Here is a 12564-nt window from a genome sequence, read left to right on the forward strand (position 1 = left end):
AAGTGACATATCTGATAAAGGGCTAGTATACAAAATACATAAGGAACTTATAAAACTTAACACCCAAAAAATGAATAATCCAATTATAAAATGTCAGAAGACATGAACAGACATTTCTTCAAAGAAGACATCCAGATGGCCAACAGACACATGGAAACATGCTAAACAGCACTGAGCATCAGGAAAATGCAAATCAAACATGCAATGAGCTGTCACCTCCCACTGGTCTGAAAGGCTAAAATCAGCAACACAAGAAACGACAGGTGTTGGCGAGGCTGTGGAGAAAGCGGAACCCTCTTACACTGTTGGTGGGAAAGCAAGCTCGTGCAGCCACTGTGGAAAACAGTATGGAGGTTCCTCAAAAAGTTAAAAATTGAGCTACCCCATGATCCGGCAATTGCACTGCTGGGTATTTATCCAAAGGATACAAAAATACTAATTCAAAGGGATACATGCACCCTGATGTTTACGGCAGCATTACCTCCAATAGCCGAATTATGGAAGCAGCCCAAGTGTCCATCAATTATGACTGTTCAACAAAAAGATGTGGTGTATGTATATGCAATGGAATATTACTCAGCCATAAAAAGTGAAACCTTACCATTTGCAAGGACATGGATACAGCTAGAGAGTATACTACAAAGCAAAATAAGTGAGTTAGAGAAAGAAAAATACCATGTCTCAGTCATATGTGGAACTCAAGAAACAAAAGAAATGAGCAAAAGAGAAAAAAGAGAGAGAGGCAAACCAAAAACCGATTCTTAACTATACAGAACAAACAGATGGTTACCAAAAGGGAGGAGGATGGGGGGAGGCAGCAAATAGGTGATGGGGACAAAGGAGGGCACTTGTGATGAGCACCGGGTGACATCTGGAAGTGCTGAATCACCATACTGCACACCGGAAACTAACAGTGCCCTGTATGTTAACTAACTGGAATTTAAACAAACTGGAATTTAAAAAAAAAAACTTAAATAAAATCAAATAAATATTCAAAAAATGTTTAATGTTGTGTATAAAATATATTACTTATTTTTAAAATCATGGTTATCATCGTCACTGCCACCAACATCATTCTCATCTCACTCCCAAGAAAACGTACTAGGAGACTAGGTTGCCCCAAGGGAACCCTCGCTCCCTTCCTGCACTTCTAGGGATGCAGGAGCCGACCAGCAAGGCCATTGCACGACTCCCAGATGAGGGTCCCGGAAATGACTGCTCAGGGAGGGGACGCAGTGAGCACAGGGACAGCAGGCCTGGGTCCTGCAGGGAGGCTGGAACTGGCCTCGAGGGGTGTCCTGGAGAAAAGGGGTAGGCGTATTCTCATGTGATTTCAAAGGTCAGGAAGAAGATCAGGGTGTGAGCTTAGAAGAGGTGCCGATTTTATATCAATATAAAATTAATTTACAAGGCTCGAGTTACTCAAAGAATTAGTAAGATGCTTTCAAGACATGGTGAGTGGCCTGTGGCGAGAGGCATTCAGGCCAACTGTTAAGCTTGCTTTTAGTCTCACTGAGCAAATGGCTTCCAAGTGCTCTTTACCTTCTGATGGTCTTTAAATTGTGAATGCTGCATTTCCCCCCAGTTAGATGAGAGATTACAGAGCAGACGAAGTGAAAACCGAGCTCCCCAGAGATCTCACCATTCAGGAGAACTGGACAATGAGAAAACCAGGTAACTGCTTCACTATAAACACTTCGGCCATGTTGCTTAAGTTACATAATAATGCTTTAAACTTTAAGAAAGTTTAAAAACTATTTTTCAAATCTTCACCTTTTATAAAACATTGTTGTGGTATATTTTGTTTCCCGATGTATGCTGTATGTTTGGTTTCGTAGTGGGCAATGGAGAGACGGTATTTGGAAAACAGTCTTAATCTAGGCTTACCCACTGATGAGATATTTATAAGCAGGTTTATGTAATGACATTTACTAATACAACACCCAGTAGTAAAATAACTTCAGTAATATCTTAAAATAACCGATAAAATAGAGTCAAAATGCAATTAGGCAATTCCTTAGAAAATGCATATTTTTATATTATTGTTTAAATATTGTGACTTGAAACAAAAGATTCTATGGACTACAAATCTGATGGCATCAACAGAAAGGCGATTACAAATCTGGGCCCCAGTTTGGCACTGAAGAGGTGTATTTCTACTACGTTGAATAACAGAGAAAAGATGGAGTTTAACTTTAAACCATGTGTATAATAAGTTGGATCCTTTTAGCATGTTTGCAGAATTGCTGGGGATGGTGTACATCAGGTACTACAGTTATCTTGGAAAGTGATGAATCGAACAGGATTAAGAGACGCTATTCCTGTTACGATCCACAACCTACGTTAAGTTCTGTCAGTAAATGTCTAAGTCCTAACTTTCCTTTCATAGACAAGAACATTTATAGTACTTTCATTTTTTTATTTTTATTTTTTTAAAGATTTTACTTATTTACTTATGTAGAGAGAACGCGTGTGCCAGGATGAGGAGGGGCACAGGGAGAAGCGGAGAGAGAGAGAATCCCAAATAGATTCTGTGCTGAGCATAGAACTCAGTGCAGGGCTCGATTCCAGGACCCTGATCATGACCTGAGCCGAAATCGATGTTAAGATTTATATGTGACCTAGATGTCTAAAAATAATAGCTGAGAAAATTCAGCATTTGGTATAGCATTGAAAATATATTAGCTGTGTCAACAATGCTTAAGAAATTCACATTTCATGGAAAATAACATGTAATTCAAAAATAAAAACTTTTTGACAAATGTTGCAAAATTTATATATATATATATATATATGTATACATATGGAAATTTCCTCAGTGGTTGCTGACTTTAAAAAGGAAATTAGATTTTATCATCTCTGCATAAAAAGGTATCTGTGCATTCTTTCTTGGAGCACACCATGGGGGCAGCCTAAAAGCAAAAAGACCTAAGTTTTGCCATTGTATATGACTGAGCCAAGCAAGCCAGAAAAATCCAAGCCTTTGGAATCAATTTTTTAAATCTTGCGTCCTAGATGAATTAAGAGATAATGAAGTCTCTGGTTTTAAGTCTAATGACTGAGATGGGGTTATCTTTTTTTAACTTAATTTTATATATTTATTTGACAGAGACATAGCAAGAGAGGGAACAGAAGCAGGGGGAATGGGAGAGGGAGAAGCAGGCATCCTGTCTAGCAGGGAGCCTGATGTGGGGCTCGATCCCAGGACCCTGGGATCATGACCTGAGCTGAAGGCAGATGCTTAACGACTGAGTCACCCAGGTGCCCCTGAAATGGGGTTATCTTGATCTCAAAATCTTATGTTAAAAGACACTACTTTCTAGAAAACTTCTCATCAAGTAATACTAAAATTCTTCCATAGAGAAAACACACAGGTCTGCAGTAAGATGTATAAGGTGGGTATTAGCAAAGAAAGTCAAAGAAATAATAAATAAGACAAAGAACCCAGACCCAATAAGCAATTAGCAGAGCAAGGAGACCGATTTAGGCAATTTGTATCATCTCCTTTATCATTCCAAACTCCTACACACGCCCATACCACCATTCACTCACCTTCTGAAAAAAAAAAATTATAAAAGATGGGAGTCTATTCCTTCATTTTCCTTTTTGTTTTTTTTTAAATAAAAAAAATGAAAAAGTTCATGCCAATGCATGCTGCTATGTCCTAAGAGTACGGGTTCTAGCCCACATACCCACTTGCCGGCAACGTGATCTCCAATGTCATTTACCACTAGGATTCTCCATTTATTTAAAGCACTAAACCTATCAGTTTCCTTCCTCAAAGGAGAATTACATCAAAGATGTAAGTAAAGGTACTTTGAGAATTATAATGTGCTGGAAACATATGTTCGAAATAGTAGAGGCTTATTAGATGGTCTGGTATTTAATGATAAATAAAACAATAAATTCTCTTTAAAATCTGAAGCTTGAAAGAAGGGTAAAGACTTCAAAAAAAAAAAAAAGAAGGGTAAAGACTGCAAAAGTGTAAATAATAAGTCATAATGCCAAAATAAACAATTTTGAGCCCCAGAGGTTAAACCTATTAGTTCTGGTATTGGTCACGTGATAACAATCAAAATTCATTATCCAATGGAAGACACAAAAATCTTGTCATAAAAGAAGCATTAGATTTTGGACTTGAATTTTAGATTTGAAATGTCTGTCAATTAAACCTGAACAGGTTGGCATATTCCCTTATTTTAAGACAACTCTTACCGCATTATTGTATTTTAAACCCCATCCATTTTGTGTGATACTGAATGATTAGTTCCTTTTGCACTAATTAAGTCGCAACAATACAGTTCTGGTTCTACAGATATGGTTCCCATTTGTTGATATTTCTGGGCTTAAGATGGTGGTATGATTTTTTTTTTCAGATTTAACACATACTTAAGGCTAATGGATTAGCATTCCTGAAAACAAGAGTGAATTTGTAATTCATATAATGCAATGACTTGCATATACATTTTACACATACAAAGAATTAGTAGCCAATATTCTCTTATATGGTAACATTTTTAACTGGTTATCCTGTTTTGGTTGATAGTAGGCACGCAGTAAATATAATTGCTATAATCCATAACTTAAAAAGGTAAGAGAGCTATGACAATTCACTAAAGAAGAAAAAAGGTTATAAAAATGATAGTAATATGAAATGGGAAGGATACACCATTTAATAAAATAAAATGCATTTAATATGCAGTACAAAATAAAGACACTGAGCTGTGGCTTGAGAAACAAATAAATTTGGCCTCTTATTAAGCCAAATTCCCCTAATAGGAAAATGTAAAACCTTTCCTTCAGAGATAAAACTTTTATCCTCATTTAAACAGAAAATGTTAAATACAACAATGCCAATTTCATTATGTATTTTTCTATTTAGCGATTCCTGTGTTTCCTATTCCTTTATTTCTGTAGGTTCCCAGGAGCATGTAGAGAAAAATTACTTAAAAATAGACTGCTGAGGTGTTATCTGAAGAACATTCCATCCACATGAGCTGAAAGTACTTAAGGATTTGGGGCAGATTTCAGGACCTTTGAAACTGAAAAACCTGGATAAGCAGATACTACCCAAGGTAAATGCAGGTATACTTCTTATTTCCAGGAGTTAAGAGTGAGTATTTGTTACAATTTATCTTTATAATAATGGAGGTTTCACCGAATATAGTATGTAACACGGACCCTCCAAGCCAGTTTGAATAATGCTGAAGTAGCTATCTCAAAAAAAACACAAAAAACAAAAAACCATAAAACGGTCTCATTCGGCCTTTTATATTTGTAGGAGGGATTTCTTTTCAGAAAATAATCTATGAAACCCAATACAATATACACGCACTCGTGTGCTCTATCAGAGAAAATTCCTTGAGACGAATTTTAAGTATCCTACCAGAGCCAAGTGACATGCCCGGCTATAAAGAAATACCAAAAATCTGACATATCTATAATATTCACAGATGCAGATATATATTTATGCGACTCTATCAGCATAAATCAAACGGCTATGAATAAAACATCATTTAACCAATTCCAACTTCACAAGCAGAGCGCCGTTAAATTTCTCACCCCTGCGGGAGAAAAGAAAGCCAAGAGAAACACAGCTCGGTGAGAAGAGTTTCTTTGACACATTAGGCCCAAGTTTTTATCAACACCCAAACTCCTTCAACCTCACGTTTACTTTCAGACATAGAAAAACAAAGGTAATCGAATTTTCTAAATTTTCCATTTTCGGTATAACCTGGAAGATGGACCACTCGACACTCTGATACTGGGAAACACTCATGCACGGGGACAAAGCGGGGTCCCGCTAAGACAAGCAAGCACCCAGACCGTGTGCCACCTGAAGTCAAGTGACGTAACCCCCCAATCCTCGATTTTCACTCTACACAAGAGAACCGCACCTGATCTTCTCAAAGAGCTCCTATCTCCGGCACCTGCTGATGCTCCGATCAAAGGGCCACAGAAGATACTAGAGGTCCACGATCCATGCCGCTACTCCAGACCAAACCAAAGATTATAGAACCCAACGTGGAGTCAACCCTTTAACGCTCAGCCAGTGACACGAAGGTCACAATGGGACGTCAATGAAATAACGCCGGATCAGTACCAGGCTGGACAAGCGCTTTAGGCATCAAGGTCGGGAAAAGAAAAGGTTTGGTACCCACCTGGGATCTTTCTGAATGCTATCGATGGACGGGGATCTGGCCAAGGTGCCTTCGGGCGGGAGGGCAGGGCCGGATTTGCTGTACGGAGACTCGACGGAGGGACAATACTGCAGCTGTCGGTAGGGGTCGGCGTAATTGGAGGCTGGGCCGGCGGCGTAGCTGGCCCTCTGGAAGGTGGCCGCGGCGGCGTTCTGGGGACCATGCTGGCTGCCTGTGCGCTGCAAGGGGATGGAGTCGACACCGGGGGAAGATGGGGCTACGACAGGAAAGTAGGGACAAAGTAAAAAATTGAGGACCTGCTCACAGAAATGGTTAACCAGGTCTAGGCAGGGGGACAATTACACACATAAGATAAAAAAGGGGGGGAAGGTTTGGAAGAATAAAAAAAATAATCTGTCATATTTGAACCAATACATTCAGTGTGACCCAGTACCATGATCACCAGCACACTGTCTCAGAAAGAAGCCTCTCGGCGGCCGGGAAAATGCAACCCTGTGTGTTCACTGTTGACCAGCACCCCAGAGGAGCTTTGTTCATCTCACACGTAAGCTCCGCGGAAGATGCAAACCCAGAGGATCCCTGGAAATCTTTTACGAGGGGTCACGGAGAGATGGTTCTTTGTTGTGCAAGTGGAGAAAACGCAGGAAGTGTGATTGTGCAGGTGATGTTACATTAATTTTATTAAGAGTGTAAAACAAACTCAGTAACGTGGTTAATTTTCCCGAATAAAAGGGGGGAAAAACCCACACGCATGGGGGTGGAGGGAGAGAGGGAGAGGCAAGGCTCCCATTTCCACAATTAGTCCTGGGGCGTTAAACACGGGACTGTTCTCGCTCCTGGAAAGCAAGTCCCCCAAGATGCTCACAGCCCCCTCCTTCGACTAAAGCTGTCAGGGTAACAAATTCCGTGAAGGGCCGGCATGCGGGAGAAGGCAAAGACCGGCCCAACAGCAACGCAGACAAACGAAGGAGCCGGCGTGCCTTTTCCAGAAGTATCTGCATCTTTTCAAAACGTCTGCATTGTTTTGAGAAGATTCTGTGCATCAGTTGCTAAAGTCAGTTTGACCAGTTTCCAAACTGAATTTCAATTCTGTTTGCTGCGTGGCTCTTTCCAGTTCGTTTCACGGCATTCTTTGTATCTGATTCTCGAAAATATTTGACATCAAGGTGTAATGAACATATACAAGGGAAAGAGTGTTTTTCTTGTTAACGGCACGTGACCAGTTATGGATTGTTGCAATAATGGCGAGCCAGGCCCAATCCTAGACAGTACGACGGCTTCCTGGCACCGCAGACCAGAAGACGGCCAAAAGGCAGCCAGTGTTTGCGTGCAGCTGCTTATACCATTGGGGTCTCTGTTATGGAAGAAGGTTTCAATTATAAGTCAAACCCCTCAACTCTGACTTCCTGAACGCTTAGGATGACAGTAAAATTATTTTGTCTTCTGTCACTTTAGGGGATGTATGCCAAATCAAACACATCCAAAACGATGTCACACTGAGCAAACAATGTTTTAAAAGAAATTAAGGAAACTGTGTCAAATGACAAAAAGGGGGGCGCCTGGGTGGCTCAGTGGGTTAAGCCGCTGCCTTCGGCTCGGGTCATGATCCCAGGTCCTGGGTTCGAGCCCCGCATCGGGCTTTCTGCTCAGCAGGGAGCCTGCTTCCTCCTCTCTCTCTGCCTGCCTCTCTGCCTACTTGTGATTTCTCTCTGTCAAATAAATAAATAAAAAATCTTAAAAAAAAAATGACAAAAAGGTTGTAAGGTGAACTGGAGGAAAACATTCTCAGGCTGAGAACTGAGTTTTAATGAAGAGGTCAAGGCTTCTCATTTCCAACAAACAGAAATACTTAACCTTACAATAACCCAGATTAGGAGACGAGCCATTGTCACAAGGTGAAGTGTAGAAAGATACTCAGGAAAAACTTTCTAAACAAAAAATGTACATATATTCCGAGAAGCAGTCTTCAAAATGATGACGACTGTCCTGATGGATTCGGTTTCAAAATGATCACCCGAGACTATGAACATTAAGTTTGGAAAGAGAAAATGTGTCTTACTTCATTGGCAATTTCTGGAAGAGTTATATTTTCTCCAAAATTAAAATTCATGTCTTAAAAATTTATGAACAACGTACTTAAATTACAGTGACAGGGGCTGAGAATTTAGGCCAGGCATAACCTTGCTTTTGGAAGAACAAATGCACAGAGGCAAATAAAATTTCATTTTCTAGAAGAGTTGTGACAAGCTAGGCAGCAAATCCAGGGCAAAAGGGGAAAACCAAATACACCTGATATTCTCCAGATAAATGCATTTTTTTTTCCTTCAGGAAAGTAATACCTACATTTAAGCTTGCCAAAAATGGTTCCTAATATCGGAAAAGAAACCCTTTTCTATATGAAAGTGTTGATCATTAATTCAGTAAGTACGATTAACAGGAAAAGAGGACAACATAGCAGAGATCAGGAAATAATATTGAAATCTTAGGGAAAAAAAATACTTGTTAAAAAAATAGTATAGATAAGGAGAACCAATTGACTAGCCATGCCCAAAAACTCTCAAGGGACCTTAAACCGAAAGAGAATATTATGAGTGTTGTAAAAAAGGCACTCCCAGCAGCAAAGACTCTACAAACACTGGATTCAAATGGGAAAGCAGGCTGTGAGATGCAGTTTATCAAGCAAAACCAGGAAGGCGACATCCCAGTAGAGGAGGAGAAAGACAAGGTGGAGGTGAGTTTATGAGTAGAGGTAGGCTCGTCTGTGTGCTTCCCTTTGGCCCGTTTAGGGTCAGGTCATGGAATGCACTCAGAGCTTGGCTTCTGTACTTAGCATATTGGGTTCCCATCCAGGCCTTCTGGGCAATTCTTGGGATTGGATGAGTGAGTTACTGAGTTTTGTAAGCTCCAGCTTCCTAACTATGGCACAAAGAGAACAAAACGGCCTCTGGGACCATTATTGGCTTTAAAGACACACGAGAGGCATTAAGCATCTCATATGCAGAAAGTGTTGAACAAAGGAGCTCTGGCTGTTTTTACTATCAACGATGTTGAAATCAGCTAACATTAGAAAAAAAGATTGTCCACACTGTACTGGGGTGAAGATCCTTGCCACTGGGTATCAGAGTGCAGAGCTCCTGCCAGGGCTTTTTTCCCTCCAACGACCCTATATGAGAGTGAACATGTCATTCACACTTCACAGATGGGAAACTGAGGCACGGAACGATTATGTAACTTGCCTGAGTTTGTCTGGTGTGTAATTAGAGAAGGGATTCAAGCCCTCGTACCCTGCTTCCAGAGTTCATACTTTTAACCACCACTGTAAACTGGACCGAGGCTTAAAACTTTAAAACGGCATGTTCATGAACTACTTACGTTGTGAGAAGATTTATAAGAGGCTTAAAATTAAGGGAAGTGTCTGCTAAAGGCACATAGGAGAGGTGGGTTTATAACAGGAATTAACATGAATATTATATTGAAGAATTGTTTAAAATGAGTGTTAATTTTCACCATTTCTTCCTTAAGTTGACTTTACTGGGATAGGCAGAAAAATATTGAGAAAAATTCTTTACACCGAAAAATCTAACTTTGTTCATTTCTAGAAAAATCGAAGAATAGGGATACCTATTGTTATTCTAATTTTAAAGCAGTTTGAATCTTAGTTTCATCAATAGTATCACTATATTAACAAAAAAGAGGGTGGACTATGAAATCTAAGGTGGGTGATCAAGTTCCAAAAAGATCTTATTAGAAAATCACAATTGCATTCGTGGTCCTTGATAAATGGCCCTACCGAAGGATCATTCCTGAATCCACAGGTTAAACTTTTAAGTCACTCTAAGCAGGATACCTGATGAGAATTTAAAAACATAAAATTAGAATTCAAATTGGTCCTGCTGAATTAAAAAAAAATAAATAAAAAAGGAACGAGACTGATCAGTGTAACGAAATCAGTTACGAAAAAACGTAAAATGGCAGTACAAATGGGGAGAAAAACACCCCATATTCAAGTGCAGGTCATGGGATCATCTTGAAAATGTGTGAGAATCTAAGAGATCTCAGACCAGCCATGTGTCATGTAACAAGACAGTGTCATATTTTTTTTTTAAGGGTGACACAGGAAAATGACTTAACATTATACAGTAAATTCTCCCTTTGTGCCCTGAGCGTGGCTCAGCAAACCGCAGCTATCCATTGGTATGGCTAAGCAGATACTGGCCACATTATTAAAGACTTCCCTGGACACGACGCTTCCTGGATTTCTGTCCGGTTACACATTTTCTCTTATTTGAGCTTCACAGCTCAGCTGACCAGCTCACCCGTGTTACAGGATGGCTCAATTCCACGGAATCTTCCACTGAGGTGGAAGGAGCTTCGTCAGCTCTTTAAACACCTCCCACCCGCTCCGCAAACAGCCCCTTCTCCTCTCAAGAAGCTCTTAGCGCTCGCCGAACCGTGCCGCTGGTCTCTTTGGGGAGATTTTAAAAGCAGCCTCTTCAGCAGCTGACTTGATACTTCACCTGACATCTATGCGGTTCACGATTACCTGTTTCCCTTAGAGCTACACAAATAAAGGTCTACTGTACAAGGGGGGGGATGTTTTATTTGTTATATTCGCTCGAAAGAGGGGAAGAGGATGCTTTTTAATACATCAGGCTTTCTACTTTGATGATGATGGATGGTTACATCCATTCTTCACTGACAATCAAAAAAGGAGAACAGAATAAAATATAAGAATCTGGCACATGAAGAAACTTGGGGGGGGGGGATATAAGGTAGGGTTCAACCAAAAAGAAAAAAAAACCCACTAATTTTTGTTTTTGTCTTACTTATCTTTGCTTTTCTGTATATTTGCATATACGGAGGTAGGAAAATCTAAATTAAGTTTCTACTCATTATATAAATAGAAAATGAGCACACAATAAGCCAATTAAACAGTATTTCCTCAGCACGCTCAGAAAGTAAGGATGGCTTAGGTGACAACAGGTCCAAGAACTTGGCCATGAACTCTCTTAAGGAGAGTTCAAGTCTGTTATTTTAGGACTCAGGGGCCCCTGGTACTCAAGTCACTCTACCCCCAGCAGTATTATTATCTAGAACTGATTGTGAACATCTTCCAATTTTCTGCCCTCTCTGATCCATGCTAAACTCAGAGGGAAAATATTCCACGGTAAATTTAACGGAATCTTTTTATTTTCATTTTAATTCCAGTATAGGTCACATACAGTGTTAGATGAGTCAGGTGTACAATACAGTGATCAACACTCTATACATTACTCAGATCTCAGTATTAACACCACCGTTTAACTTCATCAATGGTCACCTTTGTGGGAAGAGGCGTTGCAGAATTTTTGGTAGTTACAGAATCATTATGATTGGTGTGGATGTGGATGTTTCTGGATTTTGCCAATGAACAATTTCTACAGCAAACACGATGTCTTCCTTTGGCTGAGCTCAATCAGACTTATTATTTAAAACACTTGAGGTGGCCTGATACAGGGAAACATCTGGAAGCTTCTCCTGATTTTAAGATGATATTTATCATTGGGTTCATTAAAAATTTCCAATTGGGTAATAATGTGCTCCTGACTTTCTAGACTTAAAAAAAAAAAAAGTCAAAACAAAACAAAAACAAGAGGTTTTGGAGGATCTAATTTGACTTGCTCTAAGGAGAAGCAATCATTTTTACAGTTTGAAGTAAAAGCATTTAAGAAGTAATGAATGCTAATATTCCACGTTTTTGTGGACCCTAATGATGATTTTAATGGAAAATGTTGTTTATATGTTACTGAACAATAGTAGTAAAATTTTATGGATAGGAAGAGTCTATGAAATGCCTCTGTAACTTTATGAAACACTGACTGCTGTTGCAGAAAATTCAGTTTTTAAAAAATATTTTCTCCATACGTGCAAATTTTTCATCACATTCTTTTTTTCTTTTTCTGTTGTAGTATTTGTCAACCTCAAAGATATTTAGATTTTCTCCTTGCAATATACCTTTGATCATTCATTCTTTCTTAAAAACAAACTGACACGTTCATCGCAGAAAGCTTGTTTTCTCCACTCATTAGAAACCCATTCATCCCAAAGTGAATTTCTGTGACTATCAGTCCAGCAAACACTGGCCATTTTCATTAGGTTAGAAAGATGTTTTTTTGGGGGAGGAAGGGAGTATCAGAGTCAAGCATCTGTATTAATCACATGACTCCTAAATTGACAGTTATTGGTATGTTTGAGTTTGAAACAAAAATTCATGTTAGTTTCTGCTTAATAGACTTCACCATCAGCAAGCCCAAGAAGATCCCATATTCCTTGTCTGGCTCTGCCTCTTACTATATAAGCTCCAGTTTTGACAAGCCTTATCCCAGATGAAAGGTATGTTTTATTTAAACAGACATCCAAGTTA

The 12564-nt window shown here is 39.4% G+C and overlaps 1 protein-coding gene across 4 annotated transcripts in view; it reads right to left on the bottom strand.

The window, feature by feature from the left end:
- Positions 1–12564, bottom strand: part of CTNND2 (catenin delta 2) — a 915285-nt gene that overhangs the window by 351467 nt on the left and 551254 nt on the right. For all 4 annotated transcript variants that reach the window (XM_047730983.1, XM_047730982.1, XM_047730984.1 and 1 more), the window contains one exon: positions 6162–6417. In XM_047730983.1, coding sequence (XP_047586939.1) covers positions 6162–6417 — 256 coding nt within the window. The remainder of the gene's footprint in view (positions 1–6161; positions 6418–12564) is intronic.

This window comes from Lutra lutra, chromosome 5, assembly GCF_902655055.1.
Source record: "Lutra lutra chromosome 5, mLutLut1.2, whole genome shotgun sequence".
Classification (NCBI taxonomy): domain Eukaryota; kingdom Metazoa; phylum Chordata; class Mammalia; order Carnivora; family Mustelidae; genus Lutra; species Lutra lutra.